The sequence below is a fragment of the Oryzias melastigma genome, linkage group LG15 (genome assembly GCF_002922805.2).
Source record: "Oryzias melastigma strain HK-1 linkage group LG15, ASM292280v2, whole genome shotgun sequence".
Lineage (NCBI taxonomy): Eukaryota > Metazoa > Chordata > Actinopteri > Beloniformes > Adrianichthyidae > Oryzias > Oryzias melastigma.
In genome coordinates this window covers 19,327,683-19,341,172 of record NC_050526.1, presented here as the reverse complement: position 1 = coordinate 19,341,172, position 13,490 = coordinate 19,327,683, and the positions used below count along the sequence as shown (strand labels likewise).

Sequence of the window (13,490 nt, the reverse complement as noted above, 5' to 3'; positions counted from 1 at the left end):
AAAGAGGGCAGGGGGTGACATGCAAAAAAATAAACAAAACCAAGAACAAACAAATCCTCTAGCAAATTTACATCAGTTTGATTAAATAAATAAAAAACTTTATTGATTACCAATATTATTACAACGGATTTAAAGCTCAAACTCATGTTGTAAACGTGAAGAACTTTTCAATTTTTGTGGACCCCAATAACTGAGCTGTTGTCAAGTGTTGCATGCGAGAAGCATGTAAATTATAAAGATTTAAATCTTTCTGTGTGCAGAGCATTGTTCCAGGGGAGATCATGGAGGAGGTGAACGAGCTCTTTGTTCCCGAGAACAAGTTGAATCTGGCCATCGCCGATGCAAACAGTCTGCCCACCATCAGCATCACCAAGGTAACTCGTCCCTTCGCTCGCTCCATCAAGCTATTGCTACTTAATGGAGCAGCAAAAAAACAAAAACTATGTCTGAATTCCCACCCTAATCCCTAACTACTAAAAAACTATATACTGCAGCACTATTTAGTGCCCTGGATTTTAAAAGCAATTCAGACATCATATACATTTTACAATCTTTATTCATGACTCCACTGTGTTCTGATGATGAAAATGTAGATACTTAATTAAAAAAAAATAATTTAAACACGTTTTTTTCACAAACATTTCAATCTATTATGGCCTACATTTGCTAATGTAGCGAGCATTGATGCAAGCTAGTTTTTCACAAAGACTTCTGGGAAATTTCTATCGCACTCGATTTTGGAATTGTAGATTCGGACAGCACTAGAAAAAGGCGAACGCACTATATACCAGGAATGGGCAAACTTTCTAAGTCGTTGGAGACAAAAGGTTGTAAAATTTGACAGAAAGGCCTGACCAGGAACAGACTTGTGGGGTGTTTTGATAATTCACCTCATAAAATAAAGAAATAACACGGGATCTGGACAAAAATGTGCCTTTATTTTGACTGAAAACTGATTTAAAACAGAGCATTATGAAGTTTTTATTTCAAAAATGGGGTTTTGGTTCACAAAACTCAAACTCAGGGACATGCTGCATTCATGTGGCGTTTAAATAATGGGAAAATTGATTGTCCAACTCGAAACAGACGAAAAAACAGTAAATCTTCAAACACTCCATGAATGTGGAAAAACTTTTTGGACCTTGACAAAGGTGAATTTATTTCTAGAGAGTTAAGTTAAAAAATGAAATAAACTATTAGTATGGGAAATAAAAATCAAAATCATTTATTCTAGTTTGACAAGTGAGATTTAATACTTTAAGGGATCACAATTGGCCCCCAGGCTGTTCTTTGCCCACCCCTGTTATAGACCAATCAGATCAATTGGCAGCAGTTTTCAGCTTAAAGTCCCACTCAATCATCTTGATCTAAAGCTTTCCAAGTGGTCATTTAATTTTGATTATGCAGTGATTTTTGTGACAAAATCTAAAATGAAAACATTTTTTTCTGCTACTGATTCACAATAATTTGAATCAAGAAATATTCAGAAACACTATAATCATCTATTTAAAACTTAATTTTCCTTCATATCCTCCATCATGACAAAAATGTCACAAGAACATGTTAAAAACACAATTTTCATTGGAGTCTTTAGATTACTTTCAGAACAATTTCAGGGAATCTGAACATTCTGATTCCCTTTCTTTGTTCTTCTCTCCATCCACAGCTGGATCTACAGTGGGTTCAGGTTCTAGCTGAAGGCTGGGCCAGTCCGTTAAAAGGCTTCATGAGGGAACGAGAATTCCTCCAGGTTATGCACTTTGGCAACTTATTGGACGGTGAGACAATAACTTTATAATCTCTGTGGTTTTTTGCATATTATTGTCAGTAACCTCCATCAGATGAGCTGCCTATAATTGATTTCTCATCCTTTTCCCGCTCCATCGCAGGCGGAGCCATAAACATGTCTATTCCCATCGTGTTGCCCGTGAGCGCGGAGACCAAGCAGGAGCTGGACGGCCATGCGGCCGTAGCTCTGGAGTACCAGGGCTCCCGAGTGGCTATCCTCCGAAACCCAGAGTTTTACGAACATCGTAAGGAGGAGCGCTGCGCCAGGCAGTGGGGCACCGCCTGTCCACAGCACCCCTACATAAAGGTGTGTCCTCAGCACACGGGGCTCAGTCAGTTTACCAAAACACTGACGATTCGATTTGTTGCACAGATGGTAATGGAGGGAGGCGACTGGCTGGTCGGCGGTGACTTGGAGGTCCTGGAGAGAATCAAGTGGAACGATGGACTCGACCAGTACCGCCTCACTCCTAAAGAGCTCAAGCAAAAGTTCAAGGAGATGGGATCAGGTTAGAAAGTCTCACTAATAAGTGATGAGTCAGTATGTTCTAGAAGCAGTCCTTTAAGACAGAGAATAAACACTATTAGCACAAAAAAATATTTGTGTACTGACAGGTTAAAGCTACGTTCACACCGGGGTCAGAAATGTACGGTCGAGTGACCACTTCCAATGAAAAGTCAATGTGTATGCGTACAAATGGACAATTGCGCATCCATAACACTTGTGATCACTGATTTCTTTGCAAATTTTTAAGTCTACGATCGCCCTGAAACATTTTCTCGCTGGATCGTGCCAACACAACACTGTGACCAATCGGGGACACAGATTTGGTAGTGACATGTGGGTAGCGTCTTCTTCAAAGCACAGAAACACCTACTGTTGTAAACATAATCATGAATTAGAAATAATAATTCCGGTTTGGGACATTTGTAGGAATAGATGTGTGAAAACAAATAGCCTGGAGCAAGATTTACAGTATTTCCACCGCTTTGACTTTGACACCAAACCTCTACCTGTTGTAGTTGGCGGACAATTTACCAGTATAAGGAGTTAAAATGCAAAAGAAGAAGAATTTCTCCCCTGCTGCCACCTGCTTTTCTGGTGCTGGTCCGGTGTGAACACCATCTGTTGAATGTTGAAGGCAGCATAACGTTTTTAAGTCCATTTTCGGGCTCTCTGTATGTCAGTTGAACGTACGTTGAAAATTAACCCATTTGAACTTTGATCAATCAGGGACTCGGATTTGGTAATGATCTATGAATAGCTTCTTTTATTAAAAGCACTAAAGCGTTAACTATTTGAAAAGCGATCATGAAAAGGAAATTAATAACTGCTGTTTGTGCACGGTCAGATTTATATGACACTGTGACTTTCATTTGTCTAAGAAAATGCCTGGAGCAAGATTACACCTAACACCTGGTTATTGGATAAATACATGTTTAAATATTAGCAGTGAATGTAGTTATTCTCTAAAAATCAAATTTGTGCGATAAAAATGTTTCCTTTTAAGTTATTACTGCTTAAAGGTCTAATCGTACTCCCATAAACATGTCAAACAGATAAGCTAAAGTACTTTTTTTAGATTTGATTTATTTCAAACAATCAAAATAAGGAAATACTGAAGAACACAAACAGAAAAGATTCACATCAGATCAAACTTGCAATGATCAGTCATTATTTGATAGAATAATAATAATAATAATAAAAGTAAAAAAGATATTTGTCCACATGCACATGCAAATGATGCCATTAGAATTACAAACAGACATATTTATGCTCACACATATGATACATGACACATTGAATGAGAAGTTTGACTAAAATATTTTAATAAATTGCTTAAAAAATGAGTGGGAGGAAGTGAACTTATATAATCCCACCGCTATTTACTTAACTTTTTTACATATTTGTTATTTTCTGGTTTGTAGCTTCTAAATAAATTCATTGCATTATTCCAGAAATAATCATATAAATCACAGGTTTAGTATCAAATGCTTTATAGTTGTTTTCAGAAAAGAGGATCGCAATATTTCAGAAATTGATCACAGATTTTAAAAACGTAACAAAGTGGAGTGCTTAAAGATTATGATCAGTAAAGATTACTGCGTTCATTTTCTTAACTTGCTATATCCCTCTTTTGGGGTCATGGGTTGCTGGAGCTTATCCTGGCTACTTAAATAAACATCCATATATGACGAGTTGGGAGTGAGAATGTGTATTTAAACATGCATGTGCAGTGACGGGTGTTTGTTTGGCCATTCTGCATGTCAATCAAGTGAAGTACTAAATATGTTTTTATTTTATTTTATTTTTTACTTTTTTTATCTTTGATGGCCCGCGATCTACCCTCATGTCCTTTGGGTTATGAGCACCCCAGCTTTAGAGTAACCGATCAACCTATGAAACAGAAAGTTTAGAGATTTTTTCTTTATTTTACAAAAAAAAATGTGAGTGCTCAGAATTTTTTTTGTTTCCCTAACTCTGATAGAGTATATACTATTTCTTTAAAAAAAAGACAAAATTACTTTGGAAATCATATGTTGAAGGCATGTTTTTTTTCTCCACCAAAACACCCATGACCATGAGTTACCACTGCTTCCTTTTCAAGCAGCAACCGGTTCTACGAGACGTAGGAGAGGGCTGATGATATCCACTCCCAAGAGACAGCGTCAATCTTCAAATGTTTGTGATGTTTCGTGCTTCAATTAAATTGGCACGTTTGTAGCCCTGAAGTGAAAGGACACTTCGTAGGCTCCTCGGCTCGGCGGAAACATCCAAAAACCAGCAAGGCTATTCCACTTCCTGTACCGCTGACACATTACAAACAGAGGGGAAAAACTTGTTAAATAAAAAAAAAAATCACATTTTATTGAGTGGTATTATTTGGAGCAGGTTTGTAAAAGTGTAGTTTTTAGACATTAAAAGCTGAAGATGAGTTTTTCTTTATGTTTTTGAATAATTATATGAAACCGATGGAAAAACTCTTTGTTTTTTTCTCTTTTGTTTTTACTAAAATCTCAAAAAATTAAGCTTAATTAATGATTTATTGAACTTATATTTAAAAAAATCATAATTTTCTTTAAAAAAAAGTTTAAAATTGCTTTTCTAAAAGTATTTCCTGGTAATAAAAATAACAATCAAGCCACATGCCCATACTATGTCAAGAGAATGACATCTTTTGTTTGCTGTGCTCATAGCAGAGACTACCACACCCTGGGAGAACTGAATTAATAACAACAACAGTTAAAAATGCCGCTACCATGATGACTGATTGTGTGGCGTGAACTTTGCTTCCCCACAGATGCCGTATTTGCTTTCCAACTGCGTAATCCGGTCCACAACGGTCACGCCTTGCTCATGCAAGACACCAAGCGCCGCCTGCTGGAGCGAGGCTACAAAAATCCAGTCCTGCTCCTTCACCCTCTCGGAGGTTGGACCAAAGATGATGACGTGCCTCTGGAGTGGAGGATGAAGCAGCACGCCGCCGTCCTGGAGGAGGGGGTTCTTGACCCCGCCAACACCATCGTCGCCATTTTCCCTTCCCCTATGATGTACGCCGGACCGACGGAGGTGAGGAGCTCGACGTCCGATAAAGATCAGTCGGTAAAAACTACGTTTGACCCGAGTGGCGCCGTGTCTTCTAGGTTCAGTGGCACTGCAGAGCCAGGATGATCGCCGGGGCCAACTTCTACATCGTAGGCCGGGACCCCGCAGGCATGCCTCACCCAGAAACAAAGAAGGACTTGTACGAGCCCACCCATGGAGGGAAAGTTCTCACCATGGCTCCCGGCCTCACCTCGGTGGAGATCATCCCCTTCAGAGTCGCTGCATACAACAAAACCAAGAAAGCCATGGACTTTTACTCTCCGGAGCGGTGAGAGACAAGAAATTATTTTTTGAAAATCAACCTTTTGAAAATATTGTTGCTGGTTTTGAAGAAAAATGCAAAAAAAAAAAAAAAAAAGAATAAATGTTGGATTTGTAGTTTGTTTGAGAAAATTTATGTTAAAAAGTTACACCATCACTTTTGCTGTAATTTATAATGCACACAATAAAAAGTATTTATCGTAAAAAAAATTAGATGTCAACACATGATAAATTAGAGTAGTTTTATTTTATTTTCAACTGTGGGAGTATGTAACAAAATGGAAAATAAAAACATAGGAAGATCCTTGCTTGAAAATTACTGAAAATGTATTAATTTAAGAAGAAAAAATTCCTAAAAAAAAATAATAGTAATAATAATGATACTGGAGACTTGGCCTTTGGTCCGCTCATTCCTGGGACACGTGAGACTTTACTCAGGGACCAGTGACACTCATAAAGATGAAACAAGATGAAAATAGTACATACTTTTGCTCGGGTAAAATCCCCAAACGAAAGTGCTCCAGGGTTAATCTATTGGTATTAGTAAAAACCTCTAATATTTTGCTGCACGCTGTTCAGAGGCCTAGAATATAACTATATTTAAAGATTAAATAATTTGATTATACACTAATGTTTTATTGTAAGTAAGAAAAAACTTTGACTTTATTTTCAAGTGAATCTGCAGCAGCTGGAGGATTGTATTTGGCACAGGAAGTATTTTATTTTGAAAGGAACTTGTTAGTCAAAAGTAAGACAATTTAAATATTTAAAAGCTACATTTTATGAATGAGTTTCCTAATGCCACTTAAACACAAATAAAGTGATTTTTCTAGAGGAACTCTGCAGTTCTCGCTGTAAGAAATTGGATCAAACGACTCTTTTAGGGTTAAAGGTCGCAGTCCTAGCTGAACACAGACGACTAATGATCCGGTTGTCGTATCATTTCAGTCAAGCAGAGTTTGAGTTCATCTCTGGAACCAAGATGAGGAACCTGGCTCGCAGTGGGGAGAACCCTCCTGACGGCTTCATGGCTCCCAAAGCGTGGAAGGTGTTGGTGGAGTACTACACGTCTCTACAGAAGAACATATAACTGATGTTCAGCTCTCTCAAGACAACCAGCATAATATGAAAACATACATTGAGCTCTTAAGGGGTGGGATTTTTGACTTTTTTTTCTTTTAAGCTCTTTAAATAGAATACTTTCCATAAAATATTAAAGTTCTGTCAGGAGTGAATCTCTTAAAAGTTGTGAAAATCTTAAAAACTAAAAGCATTTAACATTCCAATAAAATGATGCAGTTTCTAAACCCATCAGTAGTTTTTTATACATAATAATTTAATATTTAATAAGTTAAACCTGAGATTATTTTTTATTCGCTATTATATATATTTAGAAGTGCATTCCAAGAATGAAAAAACATAAAGTTTTTCATGTTTTGAAGGATCTGAGACAAAAACTATGTACATGTCACTTTTTATATAGTATTTTAACAGAACTGTTTTTGTATTGAACCTGAAAGAAAATAACTTAGTTTTATCACTGCATACAACAGCTACCTTTTTTAGGTGTCTTGTTTTTATAATGTGAAAGTGCCTTTTCTTTTTCTTCTCTTGTCTTTATAAAACAAAATTTTATACTGTCTGTCTAAAATCTCTATGGCATTATGAAGTGGGCGTGTACATTATTTTAATGGAAACTTGCTGCTTTACACATAACCTGGAAACATTAATAAAATGAAGTTATTTCTTGTTATTAATTGTTTTTGAGTGATTTTTGTGGTCAAAAGTTCATTTTTTATGCTATGGAGCTCATCTAAACTATTAAGGGAAAAGTACAATGCTGCCATCTGGTGGTCAAAAGGAATACACAGAAAAGTCACAAGAAATTTGTGTAAAAAAAAGAATAATCTCTTTATATCAGATTTTTTAAAATTTTACTAACCAAAATAAAAAAATAGACTTCATATGCATTTATTATTATTATTTTTAGATATTTGGGGTTTTTTGGTAGAAATTATGTTGTCCAATCAACTATGGTGTCTACCAGCTATGACATATACTGACATTTTTAGTGAGCAAATACATACTTTGGATTTAGAAATGTTTTGCCCACTGGATCTATTTCAAGAGATTAAGCAGATTATTTCTTCAGTGGTTGGGCAAATTTTACAAGTCATTAAGCTTCAAGGTAAGATCATTGCTGTAAGATGAGTTATTCCTTTATAAGGAGAGTCAGTCTCGCGCGCAAAAGCAGATTTCCTAATTAGCTGTAGAATCACATTATTTATTTATTTCCAGGTAATCCCTGCTAAATCTGCCGTGCTGCACCCCCAATCCTATACAGCAACTCCAAAGTACAGCATATGGGAGTTTTATTGTCATGAACATCAATGTGTCATAGGGTGATGTGCTCAAGCAAAAATAGATTTATTTCTCAAATTTTCTACATGTTAGTTTAATTTGATCCAAATTACCTCTTTAATCTATTAGTTTTATGGCTGTGAAAAATGTAATACATCTATTTTCTCTCCAAATGTTTATGTTCGAAAATGAATTAAATAAATTAATGTTAGTGATTACATATGTGTTTTGATAGAAAACACCTAAAATTAAAGTTTAGTTGTGTGCATTTGCAGGAAACAGCCTAGAAAAATAAAAGTATTGATTCATCTCTGTAGACTAAATGAACAAGTATTTTTATGATACACTGCCATGTCATAAGGCTTCACCATAACATTCAAAATTAGAGTATATATCTTTTATTTCATTTTTATATTAATTTTTGTTATTATTTTTAATCAAAGTAACCTAGTCATAATTAAGTGGCAATATAAAAATAACCTTAAAAAAGAAAGTGCAAAAGTTTTCCACTACAATATATCTTAATGCCTTTATTTAATTAATTAATGTTCTTTATTTATTTTATTTTTAATTATAATTTGTAATTCTGCTTTTCTTACTATAGAAACATAATAAAATGTATTATTATCATTATTGTTATGTAAAAACCCTTCATGTTTAGGTAAAACATGCTGTTACGCTCTCAATATGACATCCTATTACCAGAATAAAGAAATGCGGGTTCAGATTAAAATTTAATATAAGACATAATTTAAAAAAAAAAAATCAGTCAAAAATATTTAATATTTTTGGCTTAAATTGAAAGATGAAATCAAAAAGATTGACTTCATGACGGAAACTTCCCTAATTACAGTCGCACGTGACCACTTTGACAGGAGGCTGCGTCGCATACCAGCACACTTTATCCTTCCGCGTGAGATACGAAGAACCACATTTTTTCTACTTCTGGGTTAAAAAATAATACAATATAACAATGTCTTAGTCATTTTATGATTCGAATTGTTTTTTTGTTTAAAATAATATGTAGTGGGCGCGCTTTAACATATTAGTGGGACTATAGCGTAAAGGCGACGGGATATTTGTTCTAAAATCCCAGCCTGCTCTACCTTCTTTTTTTCCTTCGGTGGAGGCCATGATGGGAGCCTGAGAGTTCAACTGGAGCGAGCTGCGAGAAAAGAAGATGATTTCCCGGGACGGAACTCTCAAACCAGCCTCCGGGGAGCTCTGAATTTTTGTATAGTTTATATACATCGAAGGTGGAGCCTGTCACTTTTTTCAAATGTTTTCAAGGCAATCAACAAAAAAACAATGCTGAATCGCTAGGAGGATTTGGATCGGAAAAGGAGGTAGCTTCGGCTAGCTGTGCTAGCTAGGTAGCTAGCGGAGCTAGCTGCATCTTGGTGACTTCGGGTTTGAGAGCCAGTGACTTCCCCAGCCTCCTGCTGTCAGTCGCGGCAGCCGCCGTTGAAGCATCGCTTGGAACGTGTCTGGCATGCATGTATTTTATTCGGTGGTTTTTGCAAAACGAATTTCGGGATTGTAAAAGTCGGGCCTTCACGAAGGAGCGGAGAGAGGCCCGTCTTTATGATCCAGAGGAAGCCTTTCTAATCCTACCGACAGACACCGCTAGCTCTGCGGGCTAGCACGTCTTTGTAAAATTCAACGGCACTGACTGTGACACAAACATACAGCCAGCCATCACTTTATAGACATTTTATCTACATTTTTTTCATATAGACTTTTAACACCTACTACAATGGCTGCGATTATAAAAGAAATGGTCAGTCGGAACAAAAGGAGATACCAAGAGGACGGTTTCGACCTGGACTTAACATGTATCCTTCCCTGTTTTTGCAGTTTTTACTTTTTATTTTGGAGGGGAGACACTGGATTGGACCTTTTCACGCTTTCATTGATTGGTAAAACTAGAGCTACAGATGTCAGTGGAGCAACTCGGAGTTGTTTAGCTTCCTTGCTGCTTCGGTTAGCTGTCAGCTAGATGGCTTTGCTGTCACCCAGCATGTTTGATAGATGGGGGATCTGTCAAAGCAGCGCGCACAAATGTCACTGTCACATTCTAGTCTAACCCCGCTTTTACTGTTTTTTGTTTTATTGCGGACTCGACATGTGTCCTGCATACTGTATGTCTAAATTTAAGTTTATTTGAGGTAGTTGCATTTAGTGGATTGTCTTTAAAAAATTTAGTGGGTCAAAATGAAAAACATTAGGTGTATTATGACAGATCTGTTATGATTGTGGATGAAACCATTTTTTTTTTCAAAGGATCAAATTATTATTTCATCTTCCTTTTGTGGAGGACGAATTAATAGGAATTTATAGATTTAAGCTTTGCCTTTTTAGGTCATAGTGGGACTTTAGTATTACCAGTGATTATAATTGACCTAGTTCACTGTTGCAATATGCCTGGCTCTGCAATATCCCTGAAGATGGGATTCTTGCTTATTTGGCAGGTGAGAAACTGCAATAGAAACGGATGATGGTGTACTTCTGCCTTTTTTGTTAAAAAACAAAACAAAACTGTGACAGCAGAGAGCAGGTCATAATTATGGATGTTCCCTTCCTGATGTAAAAGACGTCATGCTGTGAGTTTGACATTTCTGGTTTTGTAGTTGACTCGTTATATAAATGTTGGTAAAGTTTGCACTAACCTGCTGCATTTTTTTCCCCTTTAGTATTTCTAATGCAAATTTGCTATATCTAGTTTAAAGGTAGAAAGTGGTGTTTTCTGTTGAGTTGGAATAGAGATGTAGGTTTAAAAAAAAAATAGGAAAATTAAAGATGCCCCCAGAAAGAAGGAAATTGGTTTTCAATTTTGTTAGCTTACACTTAAAATTAAAGCATTTATTACTTAAAAAATGCTGAATAAATTAGATTCCAGGTTACTTTAAGATCTCTTTCTTCTTAATGTGATGCATAACTGCGTTTGATCCCATGTTTGGGTTCTTGTAATGCGGTAAATATTATTTCTTGTGTCTCAGTGGTGGGTCTGTGGTGTGCCTCTGCCGTCTGTGCAGGTGGAAAGAGGACTAGAAAGTCGAATCTCTGCTCTGGGGTCTCGTCTCGTTCAGATGTGGGTCCTTCTTCACCGCCCCGTTTCATCATCTTCGTAGGCTCGGTTTCTAAAAACAATATAGGCTCTCTGCAGTTATGTAATGCAGAATCACAGTTCTGGGAATTGCCCTTAAAATAGTGTTGCGAGTGATCTTGTATCAATGTTACTGTCTGAGTGCTCCACCAACCGCCTCTTTTTTATCCTGCTCTCCCTCCCCATGCTTGCCCCCTTTCCTTTGCTTTTCCCTTTTCCTCTCCACCTCTCTTCACTTCATCCTTGTCGGATCCCACTCTCCCTTTTGCCCCCCTTGCAGTTGTGGATGCTCGTGCAGAGCTTGAACACTACTTGCCTTTAAAGAAAAAGGCCCTCCTCAAGCAGCAGATTTATTTTTTTTCTCTTCCCTCCTACTGGATCTTCCATTAGGGTCCTTCTTGTGCATTTCCTCTCAGCTGCACAAACCAAGCCCCCCATGTCTTGAGCTGATGCTCTCCTGGGAGCTCCTGGGTTTTTCTTCTCCCCCAGTTGCAAGAGTTGAAGCAGCCTATTAAGCAGTGGAAAAATGCACTTGGCTCCTAATTACATCTTTGAGACATTTATTTGCGGGATTATGTCAGAGGACGTGAAGATAGACATCTTTGAGCTTCAGAGGAGTACTTTGGAAATATCTCGGAGTCACTTTTGGACTAATTTATTTCATATAATTATGTCAGAGTTGCTCAGTTGACACGACTTTCAGGTCTCCTAAACTGCCTGAAAAAGTTCAAGTTTTCATAAAAACTGTAGATTAGCTTGTGGAAGGTTTCTGACCAGTTATAGCACTATTTGACTCTGGGAAAAACCTTGCTAGATTGCATGTATATCGTATAAGAAATCTTTTTTTTTATTTTTGACACCGTGGCACAGAATGCATGAGAGAAAGTTGGCCTTTCATCAGTGGTTCAAGTGTGAAATCCCACTGCTTATTTGTTCAATCAGACAGAAGTTGCAGGTAGGCGTTGCAGTTGAACCTCAGACATGCATGCCAACGGAATTATTCTTTTCAGTACAACTAGGGACTGATGGGTGCTTTTAAGATTTTATGTGGAATTGTGTTCAAAGTTTTTTTTTTTTTTTTAGCTGAATGTTGATGTTCCATTCATATTGACAAATGAAGTTAGATGTTAAGTTTGTGAAATGCTGTGGACGTTCGTTGAGCCGATTGCATTTAACACAAAAGGCATTTCTGTTTTTCTGTCATTTGGTGACGTGACGAAATGTTGCATGCGTTCCATCTCACAGATATTCAAATGAGCCTTCCTGAGCACGGACTAGATAAGCTCGAACATTTGCAATTTTTCCAAATTTAACTTTGGCCTCTAAAAATACACGCGGGTCACGGAGCCGAGGCTCGTCGCGCCCCCACATGTGTGGTTGGCTGAAGCGGCGTTGCTGCTACTCCTGTCCTCACTGCCTGCATGCTTCTCACTGTCAAGGCCATCTGTTGCAGCATGCAAACACACTCGCGTGCACACCGATCGGCACCCGTCTACTGCTCTCCCATCTATGTATAACTGCTCTGCCAACCTCTCAATACCTTTCTTATTTAGTGTGCGACTCCTTGTGACATAATAGTGCAGACTAACCGGATTTTTCTGTTTCTAAAAGATGTTTGTTATACGCATATCAAGTGTTTCCTTGACCCCCAGCTGTGCAGATATCTACCCCAACATTATTGCTATGGGCTTTCCAGCAGAAAGACTTGAAGGCGTGTACAGAAACAATATAGACGATGTAGTTCGGTAAGCAACGCCAAAGCTGTAATCAAAACCAAAAGTTGCATGTGAGGATTCCCACTAATCCCACTTTTTTGTGCAGGTTTTTGGATTCAAAGCATAAAAACCATTACAAAATCTACAACCTGTAAGTCATCCACATTCTGATTTTGGTGTTTGTTTACTTACCTCTGAGCTATGGCTAACTCCACTTTATATCACTCATTCTAGCTGCGCAGAAAGACACTACGATGCTGCCAAATTTAACTGCAGAGGTAAGCTTTTCTTCAAATCAGAACTTTTGACCACAAAACTTATTCTATGTACAAAATCTCACCCGTCTCCCTGTTATTTTTATTTTTTTAATACAACTCTGTGTGGGCTTGCTTGTCGTCGTGCATCAGTTGCACAGTACCCCTTTGAAGACCACAACCCTCCTCAGCTGGAGCTTATTAAGCCGTTTTGTGAAGACCTGGACCACTGGCTCAGCGAGGACGACAATCACGTCGCAGCCATCCACTGCAAGGCTGGGAAGGGCCGCACCGGAGTCATGATCTGCGCTTATCTCCTTCATCGGGGCAAATTCTTGGAGGCCCAGGAAGCCCTGGACTTTTACGGTGAAGTCCGGACAAGGGACAAGAAGGTGAGT

At 37.8% G+C, this 13,490-nt stretch overlaps 2 protein-coding genes across 3 annotated transcripts in view; both read left to right on the top strand.

Annotated features, from left to right (window-relative positions):
- Nucleotides 1–7,413, top strand: part of LOC112162088 (bifunctional 3'-phosphoadenosine 5'-phosphosulfate synthase 2) — a 13,425-nt gene extending 6,012 nt beyond the window's left edge. Inside the window, exons 6-12 of the mRNA XM_024297738.1 lie at nt 261–374; nt 1,667–1,778; nt 1,890–2,095; nt 2,162–2,297; nt 5,091–5,359; nt 5,434–5,663; nt 6,605–7,413. Of these exons, the coding sequence (XP_024153506.1) occupies nt 261–374; nt 1,667–1,778; nt 1,890–2,095; nt 2,162–2,297; nt 5,091–5,359; nt 5,434–5,663; nt 6,605–6,746 (1,209 nt within the window). The 3' untranslated portion in view covers nt 6,747–7,413. The remainder of the gene's footprint in view (nt 1–260; nt 375–1,666; nt 1,779–1,889; nt 2,096–2,161; nt 2,298–5,090; nt 5,360–5,433; nt 5,664–6,604) is intronic.
- Nucleotides 7,414–8,966: 1,553 nt separating this feature from the next.
- Nucleotides 8,967–13,490, top strand: part of ptena (phosphatase and tensin homolog A) — an 11,004-nt gene continuing 6,480 nt past the window's right edge. The window contains exons 1-5 of one of the 2 annotated variants that reach the window (XM_024297737.2): nt 8,967–9,852; nt 12,784–12,868; nt 12,945–12,989; nt 13,073–13,116; nt 13,246–13,484. In XM_024297737.2, the coding sequence (XP_024153505.1) occupies nt 9,774–9,852; nt 12,784–12,868; nt 12,945–12,989; nt 13,073–13,116; nt 13,246–13,484 (492 nt within the window). In that variant the 5' untranslated portion in view covers nt 8,967–9,773. The remainder of the gene's footprint in view (nt 9,853–12,783; nt 12,869–12,944; nt 12,990–13,072; nt 13,117–13,245; nt 13,485–13,490) is intronic. The other variant, XM_024297736.2, reaches the window with a different exon arrangement.